The sequence below is a fragment of the Emydura macquarii genome, unplaced genomic scaffold (genome assembly GCF_026122565.2).
Source record: "Emydura macquarii macquarii isolate MOO-44397 ecotype Brisbane River unplaced genomic scaffold, CSIRO-AGI_Emac_v2 contig_2422, whole genome shotgun sequence".
Taxonomy (NCBI): domain Eukaryota; kingdom Metazoa; phylum Chordata; order Testudines; family Chelidae; genus Emydura; species Emydura macquarii.
In genome coordinates this window covers 32,020,092-32,047,257 of record NW_027132559.1, presented here as the reverse complement: position 1 = coordinate 32,047,257, position 27,166 = coordinate 32,020,092, and the positions used below count along the sequence as shown (strand labels likewise).

Sequence of the window (27,166 nt, the reverse complement as noted above, 5' to 3'; positions counted from 1 at the left end):
GGTGACTTGTCTAAAATTTTTAATTTGTGGCTCTCCTCTATTCTGACAGGAGCCTTTGGGGGAAGCCCTATTAACCAAGCTTGTACCAATCTGGCTGAAATACAAATATTCTACATTTGCCCATGGCAAGAGAGTGGATACTTGTCCGTTGTCCATGGTCAGCAGAAGATTGCTCACCAGTTTAGCTAAAACTGTTTCTAGGCCACACAGTATTCAAATGGACACATTTTCTATTACTATACAAATCCCCTCAAGTCAGAGAATGGATTTGTTTAGGGTTTTTTTCTTACTTATAAAAAGATATTTTTCTGCATGTGTCACTTTCTAAGACACCCTATTTTTAATAATGGAGTCTCTCATTATAACTGTTGTCTTGTTTTCTATTGGAACTATTTTACCTCTGCAGTATTTTTAAATCAGACATAATGTTTTATTCTGTTAGCTTTACATTTTTCATGCTTGGTCTCTGCCAAAGATGGATTTTGTTAAATATTGTTAATGCTGTTAGTCACTTGCAGATTGTAAATGTCAGGTGTAGGGCATAAATGGGAACAGTTGACTTATTCTTTCTCAATTTACAATAAAAGTTCTATGCATATCAAAAGTCTACATGTCTAAATGCATCCGTCTTCCCACAAACCTTTATATATCAGAATCTTCAGGTCCCAATCCTGCAATCTGATTTCTTCTGGGGAACTTCTGTGCCCCTGTGGAGTCCCCCTGACTTCTTTGGGACTCTGTAAGTGCAGGGGTTCACTCTTGCAACTCAGATTGTAGTATTCAGCACAGTTAGCTCAGAAACTCCTGAAAGCAGAGGTTTCGTGTGTGTGTCCGTCCGTCCGTCCGTCCTCTATATCTGGCACAATGGAGTCCTGATCCTGACTGGGGCCTCTGGGTACTATGACAGTATAAATGTGCTACAATAATTGCACTATTTTTTATTGCAAGTGCAATACTGATACTAACTGGATAAGCCAATGGAGTGTCTCTTCAATCATCACTGTGCAACTGCACCAAACCTTGCGCTGTATTTAATGGCAGATGAATGGTTTTAGAAGAATAGGATGGGTTACTCAATAGTTGCATGATGTTATACAGATGTACATTTCTTAGAACAGCAATCTTGGTATGAAACATTACTGAGAGTTACTAGTCTGGTTTTAAACACAATGTAATACCAGGATTTTATTTTCTTACTAGTGAATTGAATTCAAAACTGCAAGACACATTGGAACAAATAGAGGTAAGAATCAGCGTTTGGATTTTTATAAGTGAATATTTTCATATTTAGATGTTTATTGTGACTTCCTAATTCAAATATTTTGGTGTTAGCAGTTATTGTACGTAAGAATTACTTTAAAATGTTGTCTCTCTGTAATGCTTTAGACCAGCAGTTCTCAACCTTTTTTTCCCCCGAGTACCACTCGGGTCAGGTACAGTTAGGTCTTGTGGGTCCTATATTTAATTAAAGTTTTATGCCAGCATTTAATTTTAAAGTAGTCAAAAAGGAAGTAAGTTCATCTGGGATACAGCGCTGTATATACTTTGTGGAAAGTCAGGTTTGTGTAAGTATTAGAGATAGATGTAGAATTTTTTTTAAAGTTTCCCTCATGGTCCTCTTTATTTTTCACTTCCTTCTAATTAAAACCTCGACAAAACTTTCCTTTTATTTTCTTCTAGTTGTAGATTTCCCCTACATTTTCCCTTTTCAAGAAAGAGAAGTCCTCTTTCAAACATTGGAATTAGCCAATGTCATATACCTTGTGAAGATTAACATATGGGCAGCCTGTGCTTAATGCAGTGTTTATATTATCAATTATTTGAGCGTATAAGAACTCTTGTTCAGTTGGTTAATCTTTTAGTAGTGACACTTTTCAGTGGCTGTGCGCTTCTGTTTCTTCTCATGCATTTCGTTAGTCTCATACTTCAAAGGACCATGTCACGTTCAAAATGGCTTTTTTCTGAATATTTGTTTTCTGTTACCTAAGTAATATTTAAGATGACTATAATTGGAGGATAAGAGAAAAATTCTCTAATTTTTTCACTTAATTTATGTTGTGCATTTGACAGCAATCTGTGCTTAGTCAGTTTGATGATCTCTCTTATGTTCCTGGTTTGTGTATGTCTTTTGCATAGAAATAGGGGAGGGAAAATACTGTATTAAAAAAAATTGGTTGGGGAAGTTGTAGTAGCTGAAACTACTCAATTTATTTTGTTTTTACTCCAGTTCTGTCTGCTTTGAGGTCAGACTAGATGATCAAATGGTCTCTTCTGGCCTTAAAGTATCTATGAATCATATCCCCCATGTTCTCAGTCACGGCCCCAATCTAGTTGCCCAGCACATTCCAGTCTTTCTCTTCTAGTCTCAGTTTTCCTCCATACCAACTCTCCATCCCAGTTTCCTTCCCACTTCCCCAGCTTGAAAATCGCCATTCCAAGGTGTATGTTCCTAGACTTTGTCTCAATTTACTCCCATCTGCCCCCGGGATCCAACTCTTGCTGCCTGATTCAAATGCGGAAGGAACTTCCTTCAGAAGGTGCTCTGAGCATCAGCAGCGGGGAGCACTGAGAGCACAGGAGAGACAATCTTTAAGTTCCAGTTCCTGGCCACAGCATGGCCCAGACCTGCAGTTATAGAGGAAGTCCTGCTTAATCCCAGGCTGGAGTATGCTCAGTGTGGATGGAGTCCTTAGTGTTTTTAGCTGCGAAGCTGTAACAAGTCTCTATTTAACATGTGCAAATTGCAATTTTTTTTTTTTAAGGCTTATAACTTTGCCAAATTTGGGTGGATTTTTATGGGGATAGCAAAAGGTATATCCCTGACATGAAGACCTCCGCCTGCCCCTGCCAAATTTCAAGTCCCTGCTCCACAGCATTGGATGATAGAGTTTTTCAAAGAAGAGGTCTCCAGAATCTTTAACACGAGTGAAACAATGTATTTTTCACTAGCCTCATTCTTGAAAATGGCTAAGCTATTTTGGCTGATATACTGCCCAATAATTCAGGCTGAGACAATCACCTGGCCTGGAAAATGTGAGTCTAAATTATTAATGTTTATGTAAGTTAAAGCAGTTGAAAACATGGACGTATAATGGGAAGTGTCAGGCTACTTTAATAGGTGGTGCTACCAGCCTCTAGAATAAATATGGATTGTAACCTCGTATAGTATAATTAACTAACTCTTTGGATTCCTCTTATAGAATGTTTAATTGTTTTACTTCTTTAATTACATTAGGAACAATTAGATGTAGCTCTCTCCAAAATATGCAAGAACTTTGATATCAATCATTACACCAAGGTGCAGCAGGCTTATAGACTACTCGGAAAGACACAGGTTAGTAATTTATTTTCTTTGTAAAATATGGAGAACAATGCTGCCACAATAAAGGTGGCAAGGACTCCCTTGGAAACTTATTTATTGACAGCACTCTATCTTGTTGCGTGATGTGTTCATAAAGATTTTACTATGCTTGTATTTGTTGTGATAGGTTGCATGGTAATGCAACATATAGCTTGTAGTCAATATGGAGCAGTTGTAGCCATTCCATATTGGAAATTGCAGCTGCATTTAAACCCCATTTATATAACTGTCTTGCAGATCTAAGACCTTGGATAGGAATGCAGTATTATTTTTGTTAAGTCACGCTGCATTAATATATAGGGTAGTTACTGCAGAATCATGGCAACAGAGGGATTTAGTTAACTCCAGCCTGGATATTAGAGGTGGGAGTGACTCTTTAGAGCTTGAGAAAACTAGGAGCTAGGATGGAGGATGTTCTGGCGACAAAACTTAGTAATAGATAATCTTGAGGAGGAAGATTAGGTTGAGAATTATATTCTGATGTTGGTGTCTCTGGGTTATCAATAAAACAATCCCCCAGGGAAGGGGATAGTTTGAACCTAACTCAGGATCTCTGTTTTCTTTTGAGGACTTAGCTCATTCCTTCCTGGTCATGAATTTGTTGATTTATCTGGCAACGAGTCAGGCCTGGTTGACCTTAGAATGCTAATTTTGTTAATGGTGCCTTCATATGTGTGGATTAGTGCTTTTCAGTGTTTTGTTATCATGGTAACAATATACTTTTTCAAGTGCATGTACATTGTTTTTTGGTGCTTTGGTTTTAGTCTTATTTCATTTATTAACTTAAAGCATTTTTCAGAAGTATTAAAATACTCAAACATAAGCAGCTGTGTCAGGAAAAAGATTAATTTAGCTTTTCCATGCTAGTGGTGTGCTGTATTTTTTAAAATGTATTTGTAAGAATTAACTCATTTATTAAATGCTAGGCTTCAAATATAAATGTAACCCATCTGCTGTTTCAAAGTATAATGTATGATATGTTGGGAAATGTCAATAAGCAAATTAATCAAACACGCACACAAATAATTAAACATGTTTTAATGAATGTGATTAACTTTGTGAGAGTTTTCTGATCAACAGAACAAAATAGTGAATAGTATTTTAGAATTTATATACGTTACAAAGCAGGAACATTTTTTAACTGAAATTACTGATACTTTAGTATTGGCTATATTTTTATTTTAAAGAAGTCTATTCTAGACTTGTCCTGAAAAACATTTCAGTATATGCAAGGCACAAAATGAAGTCTCCCTATTTTAATTGCTGTTTATTTTGGATAACTTCCAAACTATACTAGGCTTTGTATGGTCTTCATTTTTCATTCTATTTAGATTATCTAATTCAAGAAAAATGATCAGATTGATTATTTGCTTTTCTGTTATCTATGTGGATACAAGCAGAATGACATTTGTATCTCCTTCATCAGTAACTGGGGAGGAAGTTAAAAGGTAACTATTAAAGTTAAACACTTAACTTTGCAGAATCAGGTATCTTGCATTTGAGTATTAAAGGAATGGCCAAAAAGCTCTCTGAGCCATTAATGTTTGATTTTTTTTTTTTTTTTAATTTTAATTTTATTTAAAAAAAAAAAAAAAAATCTTGGAACACTAGGGAAGTTCCAGAGGACTTAAAAAACTAATGTTATACCAATATTTATAAAGAGTAATGGGAAGACACAGGAAACTATAGGGCAGTTAGCCTGACCTAGATCCCAGGCAAAATCGTGGAAAAGCTGATATGGGATGCAATCAGTAAAATATGAAATGCCAACCATGTAGATATAATTTTTAATGAGACCACAACTTTGATTAGTAAATATAATTGTGTTAATGAAATATACTTAGCCTTCTGAAAGGCATTTGACTTAGTCCTGCAAGATGATCTGATAAGAAAAAATATAGCATTCTGTAAAATCAGTGTTGATCACATTTAATAAATTAAAAATAGGTTAAATAGGATACATCTTAAACAAATTATTAATGGGGAAAAGTAATCAATGGGTTTCTATTTTTCTAGTGGGATCCCACAGGGATCTGTACTCGGCCCAGTGCAATTCAATATCTTTAGTAATGATCTGGAAGAAAATATAAAATTGCTGGTAAAAACTGCAGATGACACAAATTGAAATAGTAAATAATGATAGGGACAGATAGAAAATGGGCTCATTCGAACAACATGTGTTTTAATGGAGTCAAATGCTAAGTCGGACGTCTAGGAACAAAGAGAGACAAATGTATCCTTTAAAGGAGTGACTCTGAAAAGGATTTAAAGGTCGGGTCAACAACCAGATGAACTCAACTAACCAATGTAATGGCTTTTCTGCTTTTCCTTCCTTTCAGACAGCAATGGACCAACTACATATGCACTTTACGCAAGCTATTCACAACACAGTGTTTCAAGTAGTTCTTGGCTATGTAGAGCTCTGCGCAGGAAACTCAGACACCAAATTTCAGAAGCTACAGTACAAAGACCTCTGCACAGTATGTGGTAACATAAGTTGTCTTATGTAGTATTTGCATATTTTTTATTGCATTTAACCTTTAACTTATCTCATTTTAAACTGGTGTGTGTATCTATAATTATATTATAGATATTAAAATGATCTTAATTTCAGCTGTTTTTATTACAATCACTTAATAAAATTGCATGGAGTTATTGAGAGGCTAGTCCATCAAGATCCTCTATGGGTTTGGATTAAGATACTTGGTACTTCCCTCCCTCCCTCCCCCCCCACTTCCCCCAAAGAAGTGCAATCATACACTCAAACCGAAATTAATGTTAAAAAAGAGAGACAGAAATTGCAGAACACAAATAGGAGATATGTGCTTCATACTGCTGCATTCAGGACTTGAAGTTGAACCCACTGAAATTAATAGGGGTATTGGCTTCAATGGGTTAAGAATCAGGCTCTCAATTGGTATAGTATTGTAATATAGAGCATTTCACTGAAGGGTTGATTCAAAGCTGAGTGAAGTAAATGGGAATTTTCTCTTAATTTTGAGTCAGTTTCATAGTGCCCATTACAGCAAATTAAAGATAGACCCATATATGGCTGTAATATTGAGATTTAAAAGCCTGATTAAAGGAGAGTTACACAATGTTCTTACAATACATTTTCCTTTAATCAGCACTGACTGCTTACATGTGCACATGCAGTATATTTGTGCCATGTATTTGTTCATATGTCACTTTGGGGGAAAAAAAATAAAATTTCTTGAACATATAATGTAGACTCTTACTCTGTTTTAAAAAACAAAAAACTAATTACAAGAATATCCTTTCATCAAAATATTAAATGAATGTATAAATAGCATCTATTATTACTGGGAACTTTCTCAAAAATATTTTATTAGAAAAAGTGATTTTTTAAAATGCCACTTTCAATACACTTTTTAACTTTCTTGATTTGTGATCATACTGTGACCCATCTGTGCCTAGGGTAGCCACCTGAAAATGCCCAGGTCAGGGCAGGCTGTAAAAGGAGAGCAGATTCTCCCAGCGCTGGTGGGTGATACTGAAGTCAGACTTCCCAACCAGCCACAAACAGTGCTTCTGATTCCCCACACTGGTTATCAAGAAGCCAAAATAAAAATACACACGACTCCCTTTACTGTATTTCAGTCTCCAGTTCCCAATCGGCCACTAGGTCCAGTAAAGAGACCAGTTATTTAAACTCTATACCAAAAAGGTTTCTCCTGACCCCAAAGGGTCAGTCACAGTACCAGATCAATATAAGTTTAGATCTTACCCAAAATACCATGCTGCCAGCCAATCCTTTAGTAAATAAAACTAAAGGTTTATTATAAAAAGAAAGAAACTATAAGAGAAATGTTAAAGGATTAAAACAATTAGACAAATACAATTGATTTGAAAGTCCGTATATATCAGGTTCCTAAAAGAATTGTGAAGTTTGCAGGTTTGTATAGTCCCTCTTGTGTACATCCAGTACCTGGATGGGTCTCAGTCGTTTGTTTCACTGCTTAAGTTCAGTTCTGTTGTAAGTGAGTTGATCCAGAGGTAGACTGAAGACAGAATGGATCTGGTGCAGATCCTTTAAGTTGTTTGGCCTTTGCCATCCTGCTTGTGGAAATTTACAGGAATAAGATGGAGTTCAGAGTCACATGAGTAAGTCCTGGTGTCTCGTCAGGTATATCCCTGGCTGCTTCCCCTAGGCCCCTTGTACCTGTGAATTTCTTAATGGGCCATTAAGCAGGCTAGTGCTGCAGCCATCCTGTCTGGGGTGTGTCCCAGACACAGCACAATTTGAAATACAGATATATCAACCATATCCATAACTTCCATTACACATATAACACATGACCATAAACATTAGCATCTTACTTAGCACATGATAGCCTTTCTAACAGTACCTGACATGGCATATTTCACATGAATTATTATGATTCTGATGTATTGATGTTAAAAAATATAACTGGCCCCCACAGTCCAGTCAATATGACACATACTATTAAACTCTGAGGGATTTCATTAAACTTTGAAGAAATATTGGAAAATTAGTGAGCTCAGAGGTACTTTAGTTCAGCTAGACATTGATGTGAAACTTGAAATTGTGTCTCTAGGCTGAAGGTACTGAAAGAAACTTGTGTATTCACAGACTGAGCCCTCAAATGTTCTCACTTCTTCAGAGCAACTCCTTCAGTCACTCTATTAAATCAAAGTAGAGTAGCAAAAATATTAAAATTCCTTTGGTGATTATTGTGCTTTCATTGCTTTAGAAATGTTCTGGAATTGCTTACCTTCAACCAGTAAACACTTAAAACCAGTAAACACTTAAAATATTTGTATTTAAAAGGACACTGTCATGTTGATTTCAGGCCAAAAATATATTTTTTAAAGAGGTGTACAGACCCTAAGATCTGTGGTGCTGGGAATCTGCTTTTCAAAGCACCTTCAGAGGAGAGGAGGAGCTTATCCAATAAGTCCCACTGCCTCCATCATAATCCATAAGACTGGAGTAGATGTGGCGGGGATCAAAGGAGGATGGCATTTCCATTATACAGAGTCACAATATGGTAAAAAGAATGAAGACACCAAATCCCTTTTCTGTTCATTAGACTATACGTCTTTCAAATACACTGCTTTTTCAGGTTTCTTTATTCTCTTAAACTTCTGATTTTTAAAAAACTTTCTTATCCTCTTTAGCATTGCATTATAAAGTTGAATTCTGCTGTTTCCTCTCCCTTCTAAGACTTTCTAGAGTCCTCTGTAGTGTTTCCCTTTCTTCACTGGTATTTGCAACACTACTTAATTTAATTAGGTTTGCAGACAGAAGTAATGTGGTGTTCTAATTTCTTTGACCCTCTCTACGCTTACCTCCAAGATTCGGCAGCAGTCAACTGGAGTTACGCAAGCTACGCAAAAAACTTGCGTAACTCCCATCGACTTCTCTGTTCCTCTTCTGCACCCCATCTTCACTGCACTGCTCCGATGGGAACTGTGTTCCCGTCAACGCAGCGCTACGCCATTTGTGAAGGTGGTCTTTGTACGTCGATTTCTGGATCGACTGAGCGGGTCTTCACTGACTGCTCAGTCGATCCAGAGAAATCCATCTGACTGCGGCGACTTTGCCACCATCAGTGTAGCCATAGCCTCTGACTCTCAGTTAACAGTATGTTGTTGGTAGCTCCCACTTCTGCTTACATGCTTACTATGCAGAAAGATTTACACGTTATTGGAAATTCTTAATTCCATCTTTTCTTACAACAGCTTATCTTCTATAAATTACAACGTGGTCTCTTATGTCATTAGCTTAATCTATTTTCTTTCTTTGTGCACAAAGGAAATAGCTGATATTTTCAATTTATGTGGCACTTCAGAAGTTGGTCTCTGGTTCTCTGTATAAAGTGATTTGATGCATAGCAGAAGATGTCCCTATATTTAAGGCACAATGAATACTGCAATAGTTTTCTTGAAACATGGTCTGATGTTAATTTAAAATTCTTGAAACACGTCCTTCACTTTCTTGGTAAATTCTCTGTTGCCTCAAGGACCTAGTGCAAAGTGACAGTTAAGGTTAATATTGGTATGTGTCTCAAATGGTTCTGTAAAATGTTGGTTGCACAATTAGTTGGTTCATTTTTTGATATTCTAATGAAAAATTGAAATGTATTTTTTAGTAAGACTCATTCTCAGGTTGAGCATCAAAAGAAAACCCTCTCTTTTTTTCTATATCCACATCTGAACATGGACTTTCGCACAAATTGTGAGAAGGGTGACTGTGCTGTGTGCTGCAATGATTGCACAGACTTACTGAGACCAAAATACTCAGTGCAAAATTGCTGTAATTTATGCCGAAAGTCAACAATATCATAAAAATCCAACAAACAGGTGTCTGTCAAAATTTGGGGCTTCCTTTGTTCCTCTACAACACTGACAATTCCTGAGTTACCTTCTGGATTTCAAATCTGCTCCTCTGAGGCTACTTCAGTTGCTTCTTTTCCCTAGTGCTTTAATTATCATACCCTCCTTAAACTCAAGGCTTGGAGCTCCCAACTGAGCTTTAACTTCCTTCAAAGATCCCAAAATATATCTTGCTGTTCAAGACCCCATATCAATAGGCTTTTATTTTGTTGGGGTCACTGTCTAAGTGTGCTCATTGGTGGAACCAGTTCTCAGACTAGGCCTAATTAGGTTTAAATATAATTGCTCGTTGCAGTACCTTGATAGGTGAACTAAGAGCACTGAATACAATTTTCAGGTTGGAACGTTGCAGCAACTCTATTTCATTCTCACTTCCCCAAAGAAAGGAACACTCCACATTCAGCATTTGTGTGAAGGTTGCCAGGTAGTAAATTGGTTGAGGCGAAAAATATCAGCTTTATTTGACTGTTTTGAATAGAGGTAGGACCCTGTACATTCACCACAATGTCAAATCAGGAATTCTTAACATAAAAGTGGCTGATCAGTCACAGGCTGCTTAGTCAAATCAAACATTTTTAGTCATATTAAATTTTAAATCTTCCTTTAGAGTAGATTTACTGTTGTGATTTTCTGGAAATCTTTCTGATGAACCCATTTGGCTCTGTTTTGTGTGTTCTGGAATGAAATTCAGAAAGTCCCCAGGGACTTTTGCTTTTATAACAAAAAGCTTATGCTGAATTGGTGGTTTTAGGATGCTGTGATGACAGTTGCCGATTCCTTAAATGTACTCTTTGTCATTCTTGGATAGTGACTGCTGTAGTTCCAGGTGAGAATATCAATACTTGAAAAACGTTTTGTTTTCAAAATTTCTTAGATTCATGATCTGTGGTGTAATGGTTCTTTTACCACTAAAAAAATCCTGTCTGTAAACCTTCAATGAAGCCTGTATATGGAATGCTAAAATGTTTGTCTGTATTTTGCATTGAATCTACCATAATGTACATTATCTATTTATTTTATATGTGCACTTGACTCTGTTTTGTTCAGAAGTCAGATTTTGATTGCATGCTAATGTAAAAAAAGTATTATTTTCTCTTTACTTGTTCTTGGCCATGTATAGCATATTGCAAGCCAGTGTCCTTTTAACTGTCATTCAGTTAATTTCCGTGCTGAGCTTGTTTGTTCTGCGTGCGTATTCTGTCCTAACTGCTGCCCATCCCTCTTTCCTGTTGATTAGCTTTGCAGCAGAGAAGCATTGAGATACTTCCCCTATAAATTTATTTTGTTTACCTGAGCCTAACTCAAAGAAATTCAGCTGTTCATTTTACTTATCTGCCTTGTGAAAATGGATTTATCTTGGGGCCTAATCAGTACTGTCGTCTTCTGTTTTCTGTTGCTGGTTATCTTGAAGTTGAAACATCGCCATATAGAGAGATGTGGAGGACTCAAGCTTTTGTTCTTAGCTGATGGTGTGTCAGTATGTTTTGGTATTGGTTCTTGCCAACTATGCTAGAAGCACTATGGTTACTGGTCAGTGAATGGATCAGCATGGCTCCCCACTGATAAGTGCTATTTATATGGATTTATTCAGTCAAAGTGGATTATGTTTCTTATAATGCATGACAACCTTGAGAATTCATTATGTCAGGAGCACATTAAACTGTCTAAAGCACTAACGTGAATATTATTTGAAGTAACATAGATTTTGAATCCAAAAACAGTTTTGAAAGATCATTTTCATTTATATGGCACCAATCAACCCCAGTTATTCTGTATCCCTTCACAAATGAAATGCAGGCAGTTTTTATGTGAAATATAGCTGTTTTTAACATCACAGATCAACTTTACATAACCATTTAGGGGAGGTAACAGAGGATGACACAATTGTTGAAATGGCAAGCTTAGACAAAATCATAAAATGACAGAACTGTAGGGCTGGAAAGAACATTGAGAGAAAGAACCATGCGCAGAGGCAGGACCAAGTATACCTAGACCATCCCTGAAAGGTGTTTGTCTAACCTATTCTTAAAAATCTCCAATAATGGGGATTCCGAAACCTCCCTTGGAAGCCTATTTCAGAACTTAACTACTCCTTGTAGTTAAAGTTTTTCCTCATGTCTAACCTAAATCTCCCTTGCTGCAGAATAATCCAATTATTTTTTGTCCTACCTTCAGTTGACATGAAGAACAATTTATCCTTATAGGAGCCATATTTGAAGACTTCAGTCAGGTCCCTCCTGAGTTGTCCACTATATAACATCCTTTTTAGCAGTAACACTAGTTCAGCTAGTTCCTTAGGTATCCTGGGATAAATTTCATCAGGGCCTGCCAATTTGTTTATGGCTAACTCATTTTAGATATTCTTTAATCTGTTCTTTCCTTATTTTTGTTTGTATTCCCTCCCCCTCATTGTAAATGTTGTGGTAAGTATCTGACAACAATTTAATATAAGTAAAATACAATACTTACTGCAAAATTTTGCTCTTAGTTTTGCAATATATATGGTGTCTATGATATGTCTCTGAATAACATCGAGACTTTTTCTTCTATCTTAAAATACAGTGCCATCTTTTCATGTTTTAGAGAGGATTGGTACTGTAACTTAGTATTTAGTGGCAGTATGTGTTGAAGATTTTACTCACAAGTCTCCAACTTACTTTCAATATGCAGTTCTGTTGCCTTGATATGAAATCTGCCCAGAATTATAATTAACAATAAAAAAGCTGAAAAGGCTTAATGATTAATATGAGGTCTCAAGATCCTTTCACCAGGGGCGTACAGTGACACTAAAGAATGATCCTCAAGAGCATTTAATCATTGGCAGAGTGTAAGTGAATATGAATGGCTTGAGCAGTGTGTGTGTTACTACCAGGAATATTACTCAAGTGAAAGAGACAAGTGAACATGATTGAGTAGAGAATAAAAGTATGCTTCCATTTCAGATTATAATTCTTTGTGACAAAGTTGAGAAACAGGGAAAGGTTTAAGTAACACACATGCATCTATTAGTATATCTCTTCAGTTTAGTATTTGCTATCAAACCACACTTAATTTTCGAATGATTACCCTCTTTTTCTTCAAACTTCTTTTGCCCATTGAGGATTCTCAGTGTTAAGAAGTCACAAACAGTAGATCAGTAAATAATCAAAAGATGTGAATCCTTTGAAATGAAACGTGCTAAAGTTTTAGCCCTATGTACGGAGTGTATGGCAATTTAGTCATGGATTCCATTATTTTGTGTGTTTAAAACAGAATGGCCCAGGCTTTGACATGTTAATTTTTACATGGGTGGGTACTTCATATGTTGGAAGCCTTGTACAGGTGTTGAACAAACTTCATTGAGAATTAAAAGTTAAATCTTGGGTAGTGTGGGAGGCTAATGAAGAAGCATAGTGACAACATAATAAGCTTTACAAAGTAATTTTAGTTTTTCTTGTGAAGCTAACCTTCACAATATGTACATGTCATAACCTAACCTTGCAGATATATCCTTTGGATAAAGAAATAACAGAAAAGTATGAACTACTCACAACTCCATTCACCTAATTTGTGTTAATTTCAGGCCTAGCTGGGAACATTTAAATATGAACATAAGGAAGTAAAATGCAAACTCAGTTGGACTCTTTCAGATTTTCATCCAGCTCCAAGGGTTTCCCTCTTGACAGGAAATAAACTAGAGTGATGAGGTTATCATGTATACTGCAGAATCTTTGGGCTCTCCCTGCTTGCCCTTACCAGATAGAGGCTGAATTTACAGAGATGAATGTGTCTGGTTTCTTGCTGCCTTTTTATAAGGTTGATTGTCTGTTGTCTAACAAAATCTTAAAACACCTGTCTTAGGTAGTCTTTGAGGTGGTATCGCTTAGCCTTTAATCTAGACACTTTGTACAGCACATAGCACAACTGGGCCCCAACCAAGTTGGCCTCTACGTGCTACTGCACATATTTGAATAATTTAATTACAGTGGTGTCCAGAGCCTTCAGCCGAGATAGGGGCCCCATTGTGCTGGGCACTGTGCGCACACAGAGAGACAAAACCTGTCTTAAGGAGCTTGCACTCTAAATAGACAAGAGAGGAAAAGGGTGAGAGAGGAAACAGAGGCACAGAGAGAGAAAGTATTCAGTCCAGCAAAGTCACCCAGTGTACCAGTGGCAGAACTAGGGGTCGAATCTATATCTTCAGATTCTGTCCTGTACCCTGTCTTGTAGACCTCACCGCCTCCTTTTTTATTTTGACTCTGCTAGAGATACGATTAGGGTAAATACATATGAAATAAATTCTTGGCCATGGTCCAGTTTCTAGTGAACAGTGGTCCATATATCAGAATCAGCATCTCAACAAATTAGCTCTTGTAGAGAGCCACCGATTGACTGGACATTCACAGGTAGATGTATTCCCCTCAAAAACAGGGATGATTATGTAAACTTTTAATGATGCAGTTTGTACTGTATCTGTCTAGCAATGAGTATAAGACCTAAAGCAACTCTCTCAAACATTTTTATTTAAAATTAAAACTTGTAAATATTAAGCATTTCACAACCACATGTTGCATAACGAATGGCAGAACAGCCTCTTATTTTGTCTATTCAGAAAACTGAGCCAAACTGTTTGTGTTCTCACAAGTCTAACTTTTCTTTTCTGTAGCATATTACATCAGACAGCTACATTCCATGTCTTGCTGACCTCTGCAAAGCACTCTGGGAAGTCATGCTCAGTTATTATCGAACAATGGAATGGCATGAGATACATGACCGAGATGAGGGAACTGCTTCATCTTCTGGTAGGATATGACTTTTGAACCAAATCTCTTGTATTTTGTTATTTGAAAATAAAATTTAAATGCTCCAGTTATTAGTTTCTACCCAGGTACTTCTGTGGCCCTGACCCCATTGTTGTTTATTTTGCTTACCTCAAATACATAGTTACATATGTTTACATATGTGTAACGACAGACACACATTAGAAGAGCAACATAAAATTGGATACTGTAAATAATTATATTCTTTATTAAACTATTCTTTAAAATATTCAGAATTCAGCTACAGTGGGTCACTCCTAAAAAGTCATATTTTTCCTTTAACATTGTCTACTTGCATTTGGATTCATTATTAAACTATACTTCCTTGTATTTAGTAAAGGAAAAAAGAGAAATACTGCTGAGTACTTGAGTGTCTTAGGCAATTTAAATTTTTATTATTGTCAAATTATTCAAAGCTTTAGATATGAAATTGGCAATTTTGAGGGCAGCAACTGTATCTTAGGTGAGAAACAGGCCAAGTATTGATTTCACGTTTCAGATTTCTTAGAACTATGTCAAAATGTTTACAACAAATTTTAAGTTTAATAAATTGAGCCGCTGGAATGTATGTTGTAGGAAGTAGCTTTAAAACCGAGTAATGTGATTTTCTGCCAATTAGTTAATTACTTTTTGGAAGTGATTCTCCTTACTACTGCCTGTTTTGTCTTTGCTCAGTCCAACTTTTGCTTTTCCATGCCAACTTACATATCTGGAACTGCCACCCTAACACATGCAACACTCATTCACTTTACTTCCAGGAAATCCCAAACCTCTGCCTTAAAACTCCTCTGTTTCATGACATATTGTGACTGTAGTATTATCTAGTCTTGAGTAGTCTGTTTTTATGTTGTCCTAGCCCGTTCCTTTAGAATTCCAAGCACTTGAACTTGTGTTTGTCTGACATAGCCATCGTTAAACACGCATTGTGCAGTACATATCTTGAATTGATGAGAATGTCTAAAGACAAATATTATCTACATTCCAGTTAGCCAAGATACGTGCATATGGCAGTAGGCATAGAGAGAAATCCTGCCGTATTAAAATCAGTTGCAAAATTTCCATTGATTCAGTGGGAGTGGATTTCACCCATAGCCTTTACATCTGCAGACCAACAGGAATGATAGCTTCTCTCTCAGACAGGTATTTCTGGCAATGCTGTTGCAGATATTTCTCTTTCTCTGATACAAAAAGCATGATTTGTGTAAAACAAGCAAAAATATACTTACCCTTTAAACTGAACTGTGAAGAAAGAATAAAAATGGAAGAGAGAGAAACAGGAGAAAATGTACTAATCTTACCACTCCTTGTGCACTTTGAAATCCAACACTGCTTATAAACATATATTTTGAAGTCAGACTTATCCTGAAGTCAGACTTATACTGGGTATTAAGTATTAAAATTAATGACATTGCAGTCATTGAGGTTGCGTCCCTACTTCAAAGTTGAAAGCATAATAAGAATATTTTTTCTTCTAAGGGCCCTTTATATAGTGTGTTTAGTATTATTAAAATTAATGTAGGCTAATTTATTAGAAGTATTATTGCAAATTAAAGTTTTCTCAGTGTGACTAAATTAAAATTCAGAAGTTTCCTTTGATGTGCACCTTAAGGGGAAAGTGTCTTGATTAATCTTATTTTCTGTTCCATTTTACATTCTCAGTAATAATTTTAAATATTTAAAACAACTTCTTCAAAATATTCTGTTTTTAAGTTATGTTTTGGAGGTGGAGCCTATTGTGAAAATTTTGCTGTCCTTTCTGCCTAATTCAGATATAATAAAATAAGCTGATACCACAGCACTTTTGTGATAGCACATTTCTTTATATTCCTTATATCATTTTTATAATAGACCATTCCAATTACTATGGGAATTACTATTACTATAGGTATTTTGGTGCTTCTTAAAACTTTGAATTAAGTGGTGTTTTATATTACTGCAAAAACTACTTTAAAAGAACCATTAGACTACATAAAGTAGTATTCTGTTTAGTCACATGGCATTTTAAATTTAACTGTTTGAGTGGTTATATGTTTATAGCTCTAGTAATAATCTAGATCTTACGCTGCACAAATAGTAAGTTGCTGGTGACCTGGATGCTTAGTCTAGCTATTCTGTATAGTGTGGCATAATTAAATGTGAACTATGTTTAAAAAAGAATAATAGTGAATCAGTTTTTAAGGACAATATTCATATAGAAAGGGAATTGGTAAATCGAATATTATTTGAAAGAAAATAATTTTCATGGTCATGGAATAGTGGTTATTAATCCTGCATGAGACAATCTGATTTCCTAATGGCTATATTTAATGGCTATGATGCATTCTATAGGTAAAGTGTAAAGGTCAAACAGTAGTGTATAGACAACATCAGGACACAGCAGAGGGAGCTGTAGAATAGATCAGTGTTTCTCAATTAAATTTGACCACGGAACCCTTTTGAACTCCATAAATAATTGCGGAACCCCCCAAACTCTTAACAGTCTTCAAATGTCGAAATAAGCAAAGATCAGCATTTCTTACTTAAATTACACTTACACTGGATCCCTCCACCGGAAAATCCGAGACATCTTCCCCAGGGTTCCGCGGAACACCAATTGAGAAACACTGGAATAGTTTACTATAGTTTGTCCATTACAGTATTCTGACTAGTGAAACCCAATAGATTGAAGCAGTTGAATAAGCATTATAACTTTTGTATGTGTAGCTGGATCTCATCACTTTGAGGCATGAACCAAAGGTTGTCCCTAGATTCTTCCCTTATTGTGCATTTATTTCAGTAGTGTTCACAGAGTACTTCAGATAGATCAAGTGTCTCTTGATCATGGTACACACCTCCAAGCATGAGAAGCAATGGATTCAAAAGACACACATTGCATAGATATTTTCCGTTTCAGTAGACTGCAGCTTGTCGAAAGGATTCTTACGTGTATAGTAGACATAATGTGTCCTGACAGAATTGTAATTATATTAATTCCTGTTATGGGCATTACAAATGTACTGTGCTTGCATGACTTTAAAATGTAAATACCTTTAATTCTTCACAATTAGGAAAAAATGGTTATCAGATTTATCAGTCAGTTTCCTGCATGTTTTCAGTTTCTAAATTAGTCCATTTTAACTCCAAGGTGGTATGTGTGGTGGTTTATTTTAATTTATTTATTTTTGGGCACCTTTATATAAACTGGTTCTCTTGAAAGTTTAGCCTTTTTTCTTCAGATTTCAGAGCAAAATTTACTGTTCTTATTGCCTGCTTTCCCTTAATACTTTACCTGGGGATCCTGTTCTAAGAGGGTAGTTTCTGGGAATAACGATTTTAGAAACACTGTGAACATCTCTACAACATTACTAGTATTTAGCTAATATATTTTTTACAGTTGTACAGAGTCATTAATATCAAGGCAGCAGTGATTCTGTTTGGGTGCCTCCCTCCGAGAAGTCACACTTGCCTCCAAGAGTAACCCCCATTTGGTGTTGTGATTAACATCTAGAATTTTACTGTGATCATTTGTAGCTGGAAGTAGAAAAGTTCTTATACGGTAAATCCCATTGGGCTCAATGGGATTGCAAGCAAAGACTACTGTGTGAGTGTAGGTTGCAAGATCGGCTCCGAAGGCAGGGAAATATTTTTTTCTGGCTCACCGTGTTAGTTAGCCATCACAGAAAATTTTTTAGAACCGATTTAAAAAAACAAACAACCTTAAACATTGGATTAACTAATGAAGGTAGACAGAAGGTTAACACTAGATACAAACACATAAATCCTAAAAATTTCCTAGAATTTTTATGGTATGTTAATATTTTAGTATGTTACATAAAATGGGAAATAAAACCATCAGATTTAATTTGTTGTATACTGTCATATAACTGAGAAGCCATAAATTATAATAAAATTTTCCATTTTATTAGAATAGAACTATTCATCCTGAGTGATCACATCTGATTAATTGGAGAAATGTAAAATTTGAAACATCATACACTATTAACATTATATGTAGTTTATTAAATCTACATCAAAATAAATCTAGTGGATTAAATTTATAACCACTGCAACCTATAATGACATTCCGAGACACTCTAATTGTTGCTACTTTTTCTGTAATTTCACTTTGCTTAAAAATTCATGTAAAATCATGGATTTGACAAACTTAGATATTTTCAATGAGAAATTTTCATCCCTGAAATGTGAAACTTGGTCATCATATAAAAACATGTTTTTACACTGCTGTGCATGCCAAATGTAACAGGCATGATCATTTTTTTCTGTGTGATATTTAATAGTCCATACTGTTTTTCCAAAACAAACACATTTAAAGTTGACTCACAAATATGGGGGAAAAAAGGGGGAAATAGGCTTGTGTGCTTTTTTGCTGCTTCATTATATACAAAGATGATCTGAAAGGTTTATTTAATAAAAACAATTATAATAAAAGTCCTGTTTGATTACTTTTCTAAAGTTTTTTGTTGGAAGATTCTTTAGAGGTCTTAGATGTTCACTGTGAGTTTTCCCAGCACATAATAGAAAGAGTAAGGATTGTGGAATCGTAACAAAGAGATTTCTTTTCTTCCTATTGTTTATAGGTCATTTCAGTTAAATAGGTGTTAACAAAACCCAGATTTTAGACAGCATGTTAAGATTGCAGTCCCTCCATGGCAGAGTTTCTCTATTTGTACAGTGTCCAACACAATTTATTGCTATTATTGCTATCATGATAGTACCTAAAAGTCTCAATCAGGGGGCAGGGGCCTCATTTGTGCTAGGCGTTGTACAAATATATGAAGTCCCAACCCTGGATTAGCCTTTCGGCACTTATCAGCTAAATACTTACTTTATAAAATTTAAAAATCACATAAAAATCTTTAACCCAAAGCAATCAGAACTTTTTGCATTGTATGTGATAAGACAGAGAGCTTGCAGTGCCAAATGCCTAATAACTTTATAGCAGTTCATTAAAATGTTTAACTATAAATTTACCTGCACAATTAGGAGCTGAATTAGATGTTGACTACAAAATAGCTTTTGTGACTGTGCAAGTTGTAACAGTTTTTTGTTCCTTTTGACGTCATCTATCAGTAAAGACAGGCTCCGATCCTGCAAAAGTTTACGCATCTGTTTCACTTTATATACTGTTATGGGAAGTTAATCACATGGATAAGCCTTTCTAGGTTCAGGACCTATGCATCACATCTGTAAATAGAAAAGAACTAGCAAAATTACAGTAGGGGAAAGAGTTGAAAAGACAACTTCCAAAATTCATTCTTGAACTTTGGTTATTAGAAAAAAAAACAAAAACTTATGATGGGCTTCTGATGAATTGTTACATAACATTTCTTGAAGCATTGATTTAACAGTTAAGGAGAATATTAAGTGATTGTTATAATTTTTTAATTTTCCTAATTTCACAAACAAATTTGATAATCTTAGCTAACATCTTTAATAAGCATAATAAATTCATTGAAAAAGCAAAAAGTGAGTCATTTAAAATGTGTATTAAATAACATCATTCTGCTCTTCAAAACATTGAAATATAATGTACTGTATAAATTCCTACACGATTACTGTGCAAGGTCTGTTTTGTTATCTGGCAGAGATGGCGGAAGCTTCAGAGAATGAATCTAGATGAAAATGGTTTGAGTCATGCCTGCCTAACAAGTAGGCAGCAAAAAAATCCTTTTGTAATTCCCATGACTCAAGTAAAACTTTACTAAGTTACTAAATTTACAAACTAGAAAATGTTTTGTGAAACTGGAGACCTTATATATCTAAATCAGATACCTTTAAGAATAGATCTCCAGAAGCCCATGATTTTTACCTTCACCTCAAATCATGTACAACTACATATTCTGTCATCTATTCCAAATTCCATAAAACTAAAAGGAATAAAAAAGCTTAATGAAGTTTTATACAATACTTAGCCCAAAAGGAAGTGCATTTGAGAAATAGCTATCCATAATATTGGATAAAAGATTGAAAACCAGACCCAGCCAGCCTGACTGGCCTCAGAAACTTATTAATAAAAGTATAGCAATTGCCCTCAGTGTGTCCTAGACAACTGTTCTGTATCAATCCACCCGTCCATCCATTCCCTGATGTTTGGCAGCAGAGATGATCAACATTTCAGCCAAAGCCAAGCGTTGTGGGCCTAGTGTTGTTCTAAGTAGGTCAAAGACAAGCTGATCTGTGGTTCAGGTTTAATTTGTCTCTGCAAAATTATGCCACAAGAGAGCAGGTCACAGTAACTTTTAAAGAGCATGTAGTGATCGCAGTATCTATTTACGTTACCCAGATGATTCAGAGGAAAAGACATATCTGTTTAATGTGTAGCTAGCCGGATGGGTCATTCTTCATGTTTATATCTTGGCTGAATTTTGCATGGTAAATCACTTATCTCAAGCGTGTATATTTGTCAGTCAGAATTGCTGTCTCCATGAGAACAATATGAATTTTTTTGACATGGGTATTAAACCTTAGTTTATATATCTACAGTGAGTAAGGAGATTGTTTTATGACATTTCATAGGTCATTTCTTTTTCTTAAGAAAAAGCTGTAGAATGGTTATGGAAAAATGGGTAGAATTAATGTATTTTGCGATAAATAATCATTTTCATTTTAATACAAGTAACTAGAGACCAAATGAGTGCCTTACTTTTACAAATAATCTCATTAATTTAAGCAGACAAATATGAATGTTGTAGTTGCTATTTCTGAACTGAATGTGTAAATCCAACCAAATTCTACAATTTATTTTTACTCTTTCTTACCAGGAGAGAACAGTTAACTTCATTATTTAGGGAAATAATGCTCTAAGGGTTCATGTCTCTAGTCTGTATATTACTGTATTGTTGTTGCTGTCTTCCTGTTATACTAGCCTCCTAAACAGCCTAGGACTTGAACTTCATTGGGTTCAAGCTTCTCTGTGAAATTAGTTGAACTTTTCTCCATCTGAGACACTAGCCTACATGCAAAATTCCCTGAATGTCAGAAGTCAAGATGCTGATAGAACACTATATCCAGATACTCTAAGTAACTTCCTGTTTTGAGGGAAGGTTAAATAGCACAGTGTTCTTTTCAGAGCTATATTACCCATCTTTGTTAACTTGGTCAAGATATTGACTGTTTCATAGATGGGCTTAGGTTAGTATTTCAGCTGACAATTGTGAAGTGACTTCACAGTGTGTTTGTATTGCAGATTTTGGTTTTTGCTCTGCAAGAGTCAGATTTGTATACTTCCTAATTTTTTACTTTTTATTGAAGTGGTCTGTGATGTTTGACACACAGACAATTTTTTACTTAAGAAGCCTGCATTACAAAAGGCCAATGCAGGAAAGAACAGATGCATTGGGAGGGGACCAGGGAGGACTTGCACTGAAATAGTGAAGCAGGTCACTGACATGGGCTGGTGTTTCTGAGCATGACTGAGAGAATCTTTCATTCCACAAAAAGTATTGGGGACACTGAAGGAGACTTGGACAAAAAATTTAAGAATACAATCCATGCTGTTTCTGGTTAGTGAAAGAGAGTGACCAGCAACTGGTGTCTCTCCTGTCCAAAATAAACCCACACCTCATTCAGTGAAGAAATCTTTCCTTCCTCCATCTAATGTGCAATACTACTGCCAGCCACTACTGAAGAAACCCATGCTGCTCATCAGATGTCGCTAGTTATTGCTCAGTATCAAACCTCCCATTCTTGATTGAGTTCATAGATTCAAGTCACTTTCAAGCTCATCTATCTGCATACAACATCCTAGACTTGACAGACTCTGGATTCGGGCCAGCACTTGGAATAGAAACATCATTAATAGTGACCGTGGATGATCTCTTGATGGGAGGGCAGACATTGGTTCTCCTACTTCTAAACGCCTCTGCAACATTCAATGCAGCTGATCAGGGGAAACAACTTTTCTGCCTGAAGATGGTGGCATGGGTCCAATGGAAGACAGTAAATAGGTATAAGTCCTCACTGGATTGATGTGTCTAAAAGTTAGTGATGGGAATCTGCACAACTGCATCAAACATGCATTTCTCTCTCCTTTGCTGAGTCCCATAAGTTACTCAGAGAACTAATAAGATGATACGGACTCAAGTTCCAGCAATATGCAGATATCTACCTAGCCTTCATAATAGATAAAGCTATCAAAAAAACTGGCCCAGTACTTAGATGAGATCTTATGTGTTAAGAGCAGCTGGTTGACTCTGAATCTGAACAACATGGAGGTGGTATGCTGGATGGCAGAGGAAAGCATTCTGAGGAATGTGCAGCCACAGTGCAGTCTCCATTTGTGTAAGATGCACAATCACAACTGCACAGTTTGGTCTACAATAAGGAGTACTCCTGGATTCCTTGTTGATACTAAGATCTCATATAGTAGCAGTTTCAAGTGACGTGATCTATCCTCTATGGCTGGCCAGGAAACTGTGTTCCATTCTGGCAAAATGAGATCTGACCTCAGAGATACTTTTTTTTCCCCCCACCTCTTGGCTGGACTACAGCAATGTTATCTACCTGCACATGAAGCAGTCTACATTCAGCAAAGTCCAAGTAGTATGAAATGCATCAGCCCATCTCCTCAGGAACACATGTTTGCATGCAACAGACCTGTCCTGTTGGGTCTCCATAGATACCATATCCAATTCAAGGTCTTAGTCCTTATCTTCAAGTCACTCCATGGTTTGGGCCCATGATTCCCAAAACATTGCCTTAAAGCTCCTGGAGAAGGACCACAGATGACAAGTCTACTTGTCAGGCACGTAGAACTGTCCACAAGGAGGGGAAAATTTGTCTATGCAGCTTGCCTAAGATATTCTTGGAGCTGGTCCCAGATTGTGGAAAGAACTCTCAGTGGAATTAAAGATCATCACAAACCTCTCCATCTTCTATTATAATTGTACTACTTAGATCTTGTGTTTGCTTATACAAATACTGGGAAAAGTGAACATATAATATTACATTATCTTTAAACATTAGGGAAAAAGTCATACTTTCTCACTGCAGAAAGGGGGAAGGAGGACCACACATGACAAATGCTAGTCATGATTGTTAATGCACTTCTAGAAAGCACTCAAGTACTCTGGTAATATAGACAGTAATGAGGGCTGTATAAGAATCCGAATTAAATAGACAAGATTTGAATGAGACAATGTGGGGGCTTTGATGCACTGGGATTACAAGATGGTTTCATGTATAGGTATACTATGGAAGAATGAATGGAGAGAAGAATGGGAGAAAGAAACCAAGCATATAGTATTGCTGGCATTGCTCACTGGAGGAAAGATTGCAGGGTCTTTCTCCAGACATACAGCCAGCATCTACTGCTGGACACACTTTGGAAACCTTTTCTACAATTGTTCAATTAGTGGTTCTTGTTTACAAAGCTAGAATACATTAGAGAATATTTCCTAGTAGAGAGTAGCTGATGTTTAGTTTACAGGTTATATCCCTCCTCCATTTGAAACATGAATGTCAATTACCTTTTTATCTTAGTTTGGTTTTTTGGAATGGGATACTGTGTTTTCTTAGTCAGACACAAAACTTTATCTGCATTAGTGTGATTTAAAAAAAACAAACAATTTTATTGCTTTCCCTTTAAAAGTTCAGACTTTTCAATTGCAGAGCAGCAAAGTTAGCCATTATCTGTTATCCACCCTGCAGGATAACTTAGAGGCAATAGGTTCGTTAAGGCTAGAAGTATGTTTTAAGATTATTAGAAATACCCATAATATCTTCAAGTTTCAGTTTCAGATGGCAACAATGTGATCGGAGCAGAGGAGACCAATTTTGACCGTAGCTATGTACAAAAGAAATTAGAACATGGACTTTCACGGATATGGCAGGTTTGTTTTGGATTGTCTAAACATGCTCTTTTGCAAATACAAAGTATTAATCTTCCATGGTGGTCTTTGTTAGAAAGCAAACTACTGTAGATAAGTAGAAATTAAAATAATTTAAGGAGTTATAGGGTGAGAAGGGTAGCTTAGTCTCCAGACTCAGGCAGTTCTTGGCCTCTGTGCTTAGAATGCCAACAGGAGTACCAAAAGGGGTGCTGATTTTTGTGGTGGGAAACTATTATGTAGTAGCTAGTAGGCCAAGACCAACTCATTTCTTCTGTGAAGTCTCACATCCATAGCACTGGCCAGATGGAAAGAAGGAAATGACATGAATAACTCAGATGACATAAAAGAGTTCGTTAGTTTGTTTTAAAGTAACAAAAGATCAAACATTCAAAGTGCACTAAAAGTCCGTGCTAGGCATCAGCAGAACAAGTGAAAGTATTTCAGCTAATACTGCCAAGTCTCATGAGGGTTTAAATCAGTGGATAATGCTTTCTACCAGCTGTGCTGAAGTCCAGTGGTATGAATTCAGGAAAATATGTATGTTTTAACTCTGAATGTTTTGCATTTAATTTAAACCAAGATTTTTGACACGGAGCATGTACTCTTTGTGTGTGTAAGTATCCATATACAGTTTTGGAGGCATGTATTTGAACAGATAAATAGAACTTTTTCATGAGACCTCTCATCACATGAAAGACACATACCATAACATTCTATGGCTTGTGTAAAGAGTAATCATCAATAAGCACCAGTAATAAGGTGAAGGGTTTTATTTATTTTTAAGGTACTTAAAGCTGTTCATGTGGCCCAGCTAAGTATAGCACATCTGCAGCTTTGCCCTCCCTGATATCAGTTGGAAAAGGAAGTACTGAAATACAAGGCTGTGGCATTACGTCAGTAAGATTTAGGGAGAACCAGAAAGCTTTTGAAACCTGTTTTCATGATAGTTCTAAGTTGGTTACTAGCCCAAAGGTTTTTAATAAACACCCATAATTTTGGATTCCAAGGCTGTGAGCCTTGTGTGGTTTGCATAGAATGGCAATAATCCAAAGCATTCTTTAAACCATTACCAACAACAATCTTGGCATCTCAAGTTGTTTTGGATTGACACTGCATTACTGAAAGATGCAAGAAATTATTTTTGGTTAGTGAACTAATCAGATATGACGTGAAAACCAATGAAAGATCACATGTGCTAAAGAAAATGGTCAGTTTAACAAACCTTGTTTCTCTAGACGACTGCCCTAAACTGCTGTTTAGAGGGTCAGACATCTGAACAAATCAACAAAAAGTGCTAGGGAACCATGCATTCAGCCTACTGCCAATCATTTTTAACTCCAGAGCAGTCACTGCTACTATATAAAAACTCACAATCTGCACACAAATTTAGTAAGGATTCAATACTAACTTTGAAATGTTTGTGTTTTATAGGATGTGCAGCTGAAAGTGAAGACGTATCTGCTGGGAACAGACATGTCTAACTTCAAATACGATGACTTTATCTTTGTACTAGATATCATCAGCAGGTATATTGATGGAGCCATGTGGCCATTTGCGCCATCTGAGTGACAGGCCTGAATTAATATAAGATAGCATGAGATAGTAACTTACGAAGGGTGACATCCTGGCCCCAGTTTTCATCCACTTCACACTGCTCTGGTGATGCACAGGGTACGAGTCCTTCCTTAATCAGGCACCAAGAGTCTCCCTGAATGTGAGGGAATCCATGACTGGTATCAAATTGTTTTTAGCCAGCTGTTCTTCCAGGCCACCCCGAAGACATAGCGGGTGTGATGGAAAGGGAGTTGTAGTATTTGGGTGATCCTTGGCCGATAAAGAAGTCCTTGGGGCTTGAGATCCATTTCGTTACCTGACCAGGTTCAAGATTGGCCGTGTAAAATGTGGCTTAGATTCACCTTTCTATCCCTATCCACCTTAGGTTCTGTGTGAGTGCTGTTCAGCTGTGCCCAGGAATCTTCCTGGCTGTTCATAGCAATTTTCTGTAGCGCTGACTTTATAGTTGTAGTGCTTCTAAAAACCTGCTTAGTGGCTTCCCAAACAGGGACCCAAAAGTGTGAGGAGCTGGGGACACCTCCGTTGTGGTACTACTTCTATATCTGGGGTTGTGGTGCTGGTGGCCATAGTACATTTTTTTTTTTTTTGGACAGTGAGAATGCTATGGAGAGATGGGTTCAGGTCACAAATTATGGAGCTTGCATTGGATCATAGGATCCTCAGCAGACACTTGGATTGCTTGTGGCTGTCTGGCCCTGTGTATTTTAAAATGCCATGATATGCAGTAGAATAAACTAGACCACATGATGGCCTGGGAATGTGTGGTGGTGGTCTTTTTTTCATTCCAGCAGAAACAAAGGCATTCAAGTAATAGTTGTTTCCTCCAGTATTGTTAAAACTAATTGAATGGATTAACACTTCTAAAATGTCTTTTGTTTTAATAGGCTTATGCAAGTCGGGGAAGAATTTTGTGGCAGTAAATCAGAAGTTTTGCAAGAATCTATTAGAAAACAAAGTGTTAACTATTTCAAGAATTATCACAGGTATGGCTACTAAATGAGAGGCGGGATTGGTCAGATTACTTTTATTGTTTGCCTTTATTTTTTTTAAACTGGATTTCTGGAAGCAAGGAGTTGCCTGGCTGCAGTGAGATGGACAGCTTGGGTATATTTCTATCTAGTATGTGTGGGTGAAGGGCCTGCAGGCTGCTGCAGGGATAACTTCACCCTCACGCTAAAGTCACTGAGGAGACTTCTGCAACGAGTAGGTTGGAGAAAAGT

The 27,166-nt window shown here is 36.5% G+C and overlaps 1 protein-coding gene across 3 annotated transcripts in view; it reads left to right on the top strand.

Moving 5' to 3' along the window:
- VPS50 (VPS50 subunit of EARP/GARPII complex) overlaps positions 1–27,166 on the top strand; it is a 166,128-nt gene that overhangs the window by 45,141 nt on the left and 93,821 nt on the right. The window contains exons 10-16 of one of the 3 annotated variants that reach the window (XM_067562199.1): positions 1,201–1,243; positions 3,236–3,334; positions 5,701–5,841; positions 14,388–14,523; positions 24,280–24,371; positions 25,803–25,897; positions 26,831–26,929. In XM_067562199.1, the coding sequence (XP_067418300.1) occupies positions 1,201–1,243; positions 3,236–3,334; positions 5,701–5,841; positions 14,388–14,523; positions 24,280–24,371; positions 25,803–25,897; positions 26,831–26,929 (705 nt within the window). Of the gene's footprint in view, positions 1–1,200; positions 1,244–3,235; positions 3,335–5,700; positions 5,842–14,387; positions 14,524–24,267; positions 24,372–25,802; positions 25,898–26,830; positions 26,930–27,166 lie in introns of all 3 variants that reach the window. The other 2 variants (XM_067562198.1, XM_067562197.1) reach the window with 2 other exon arrangements.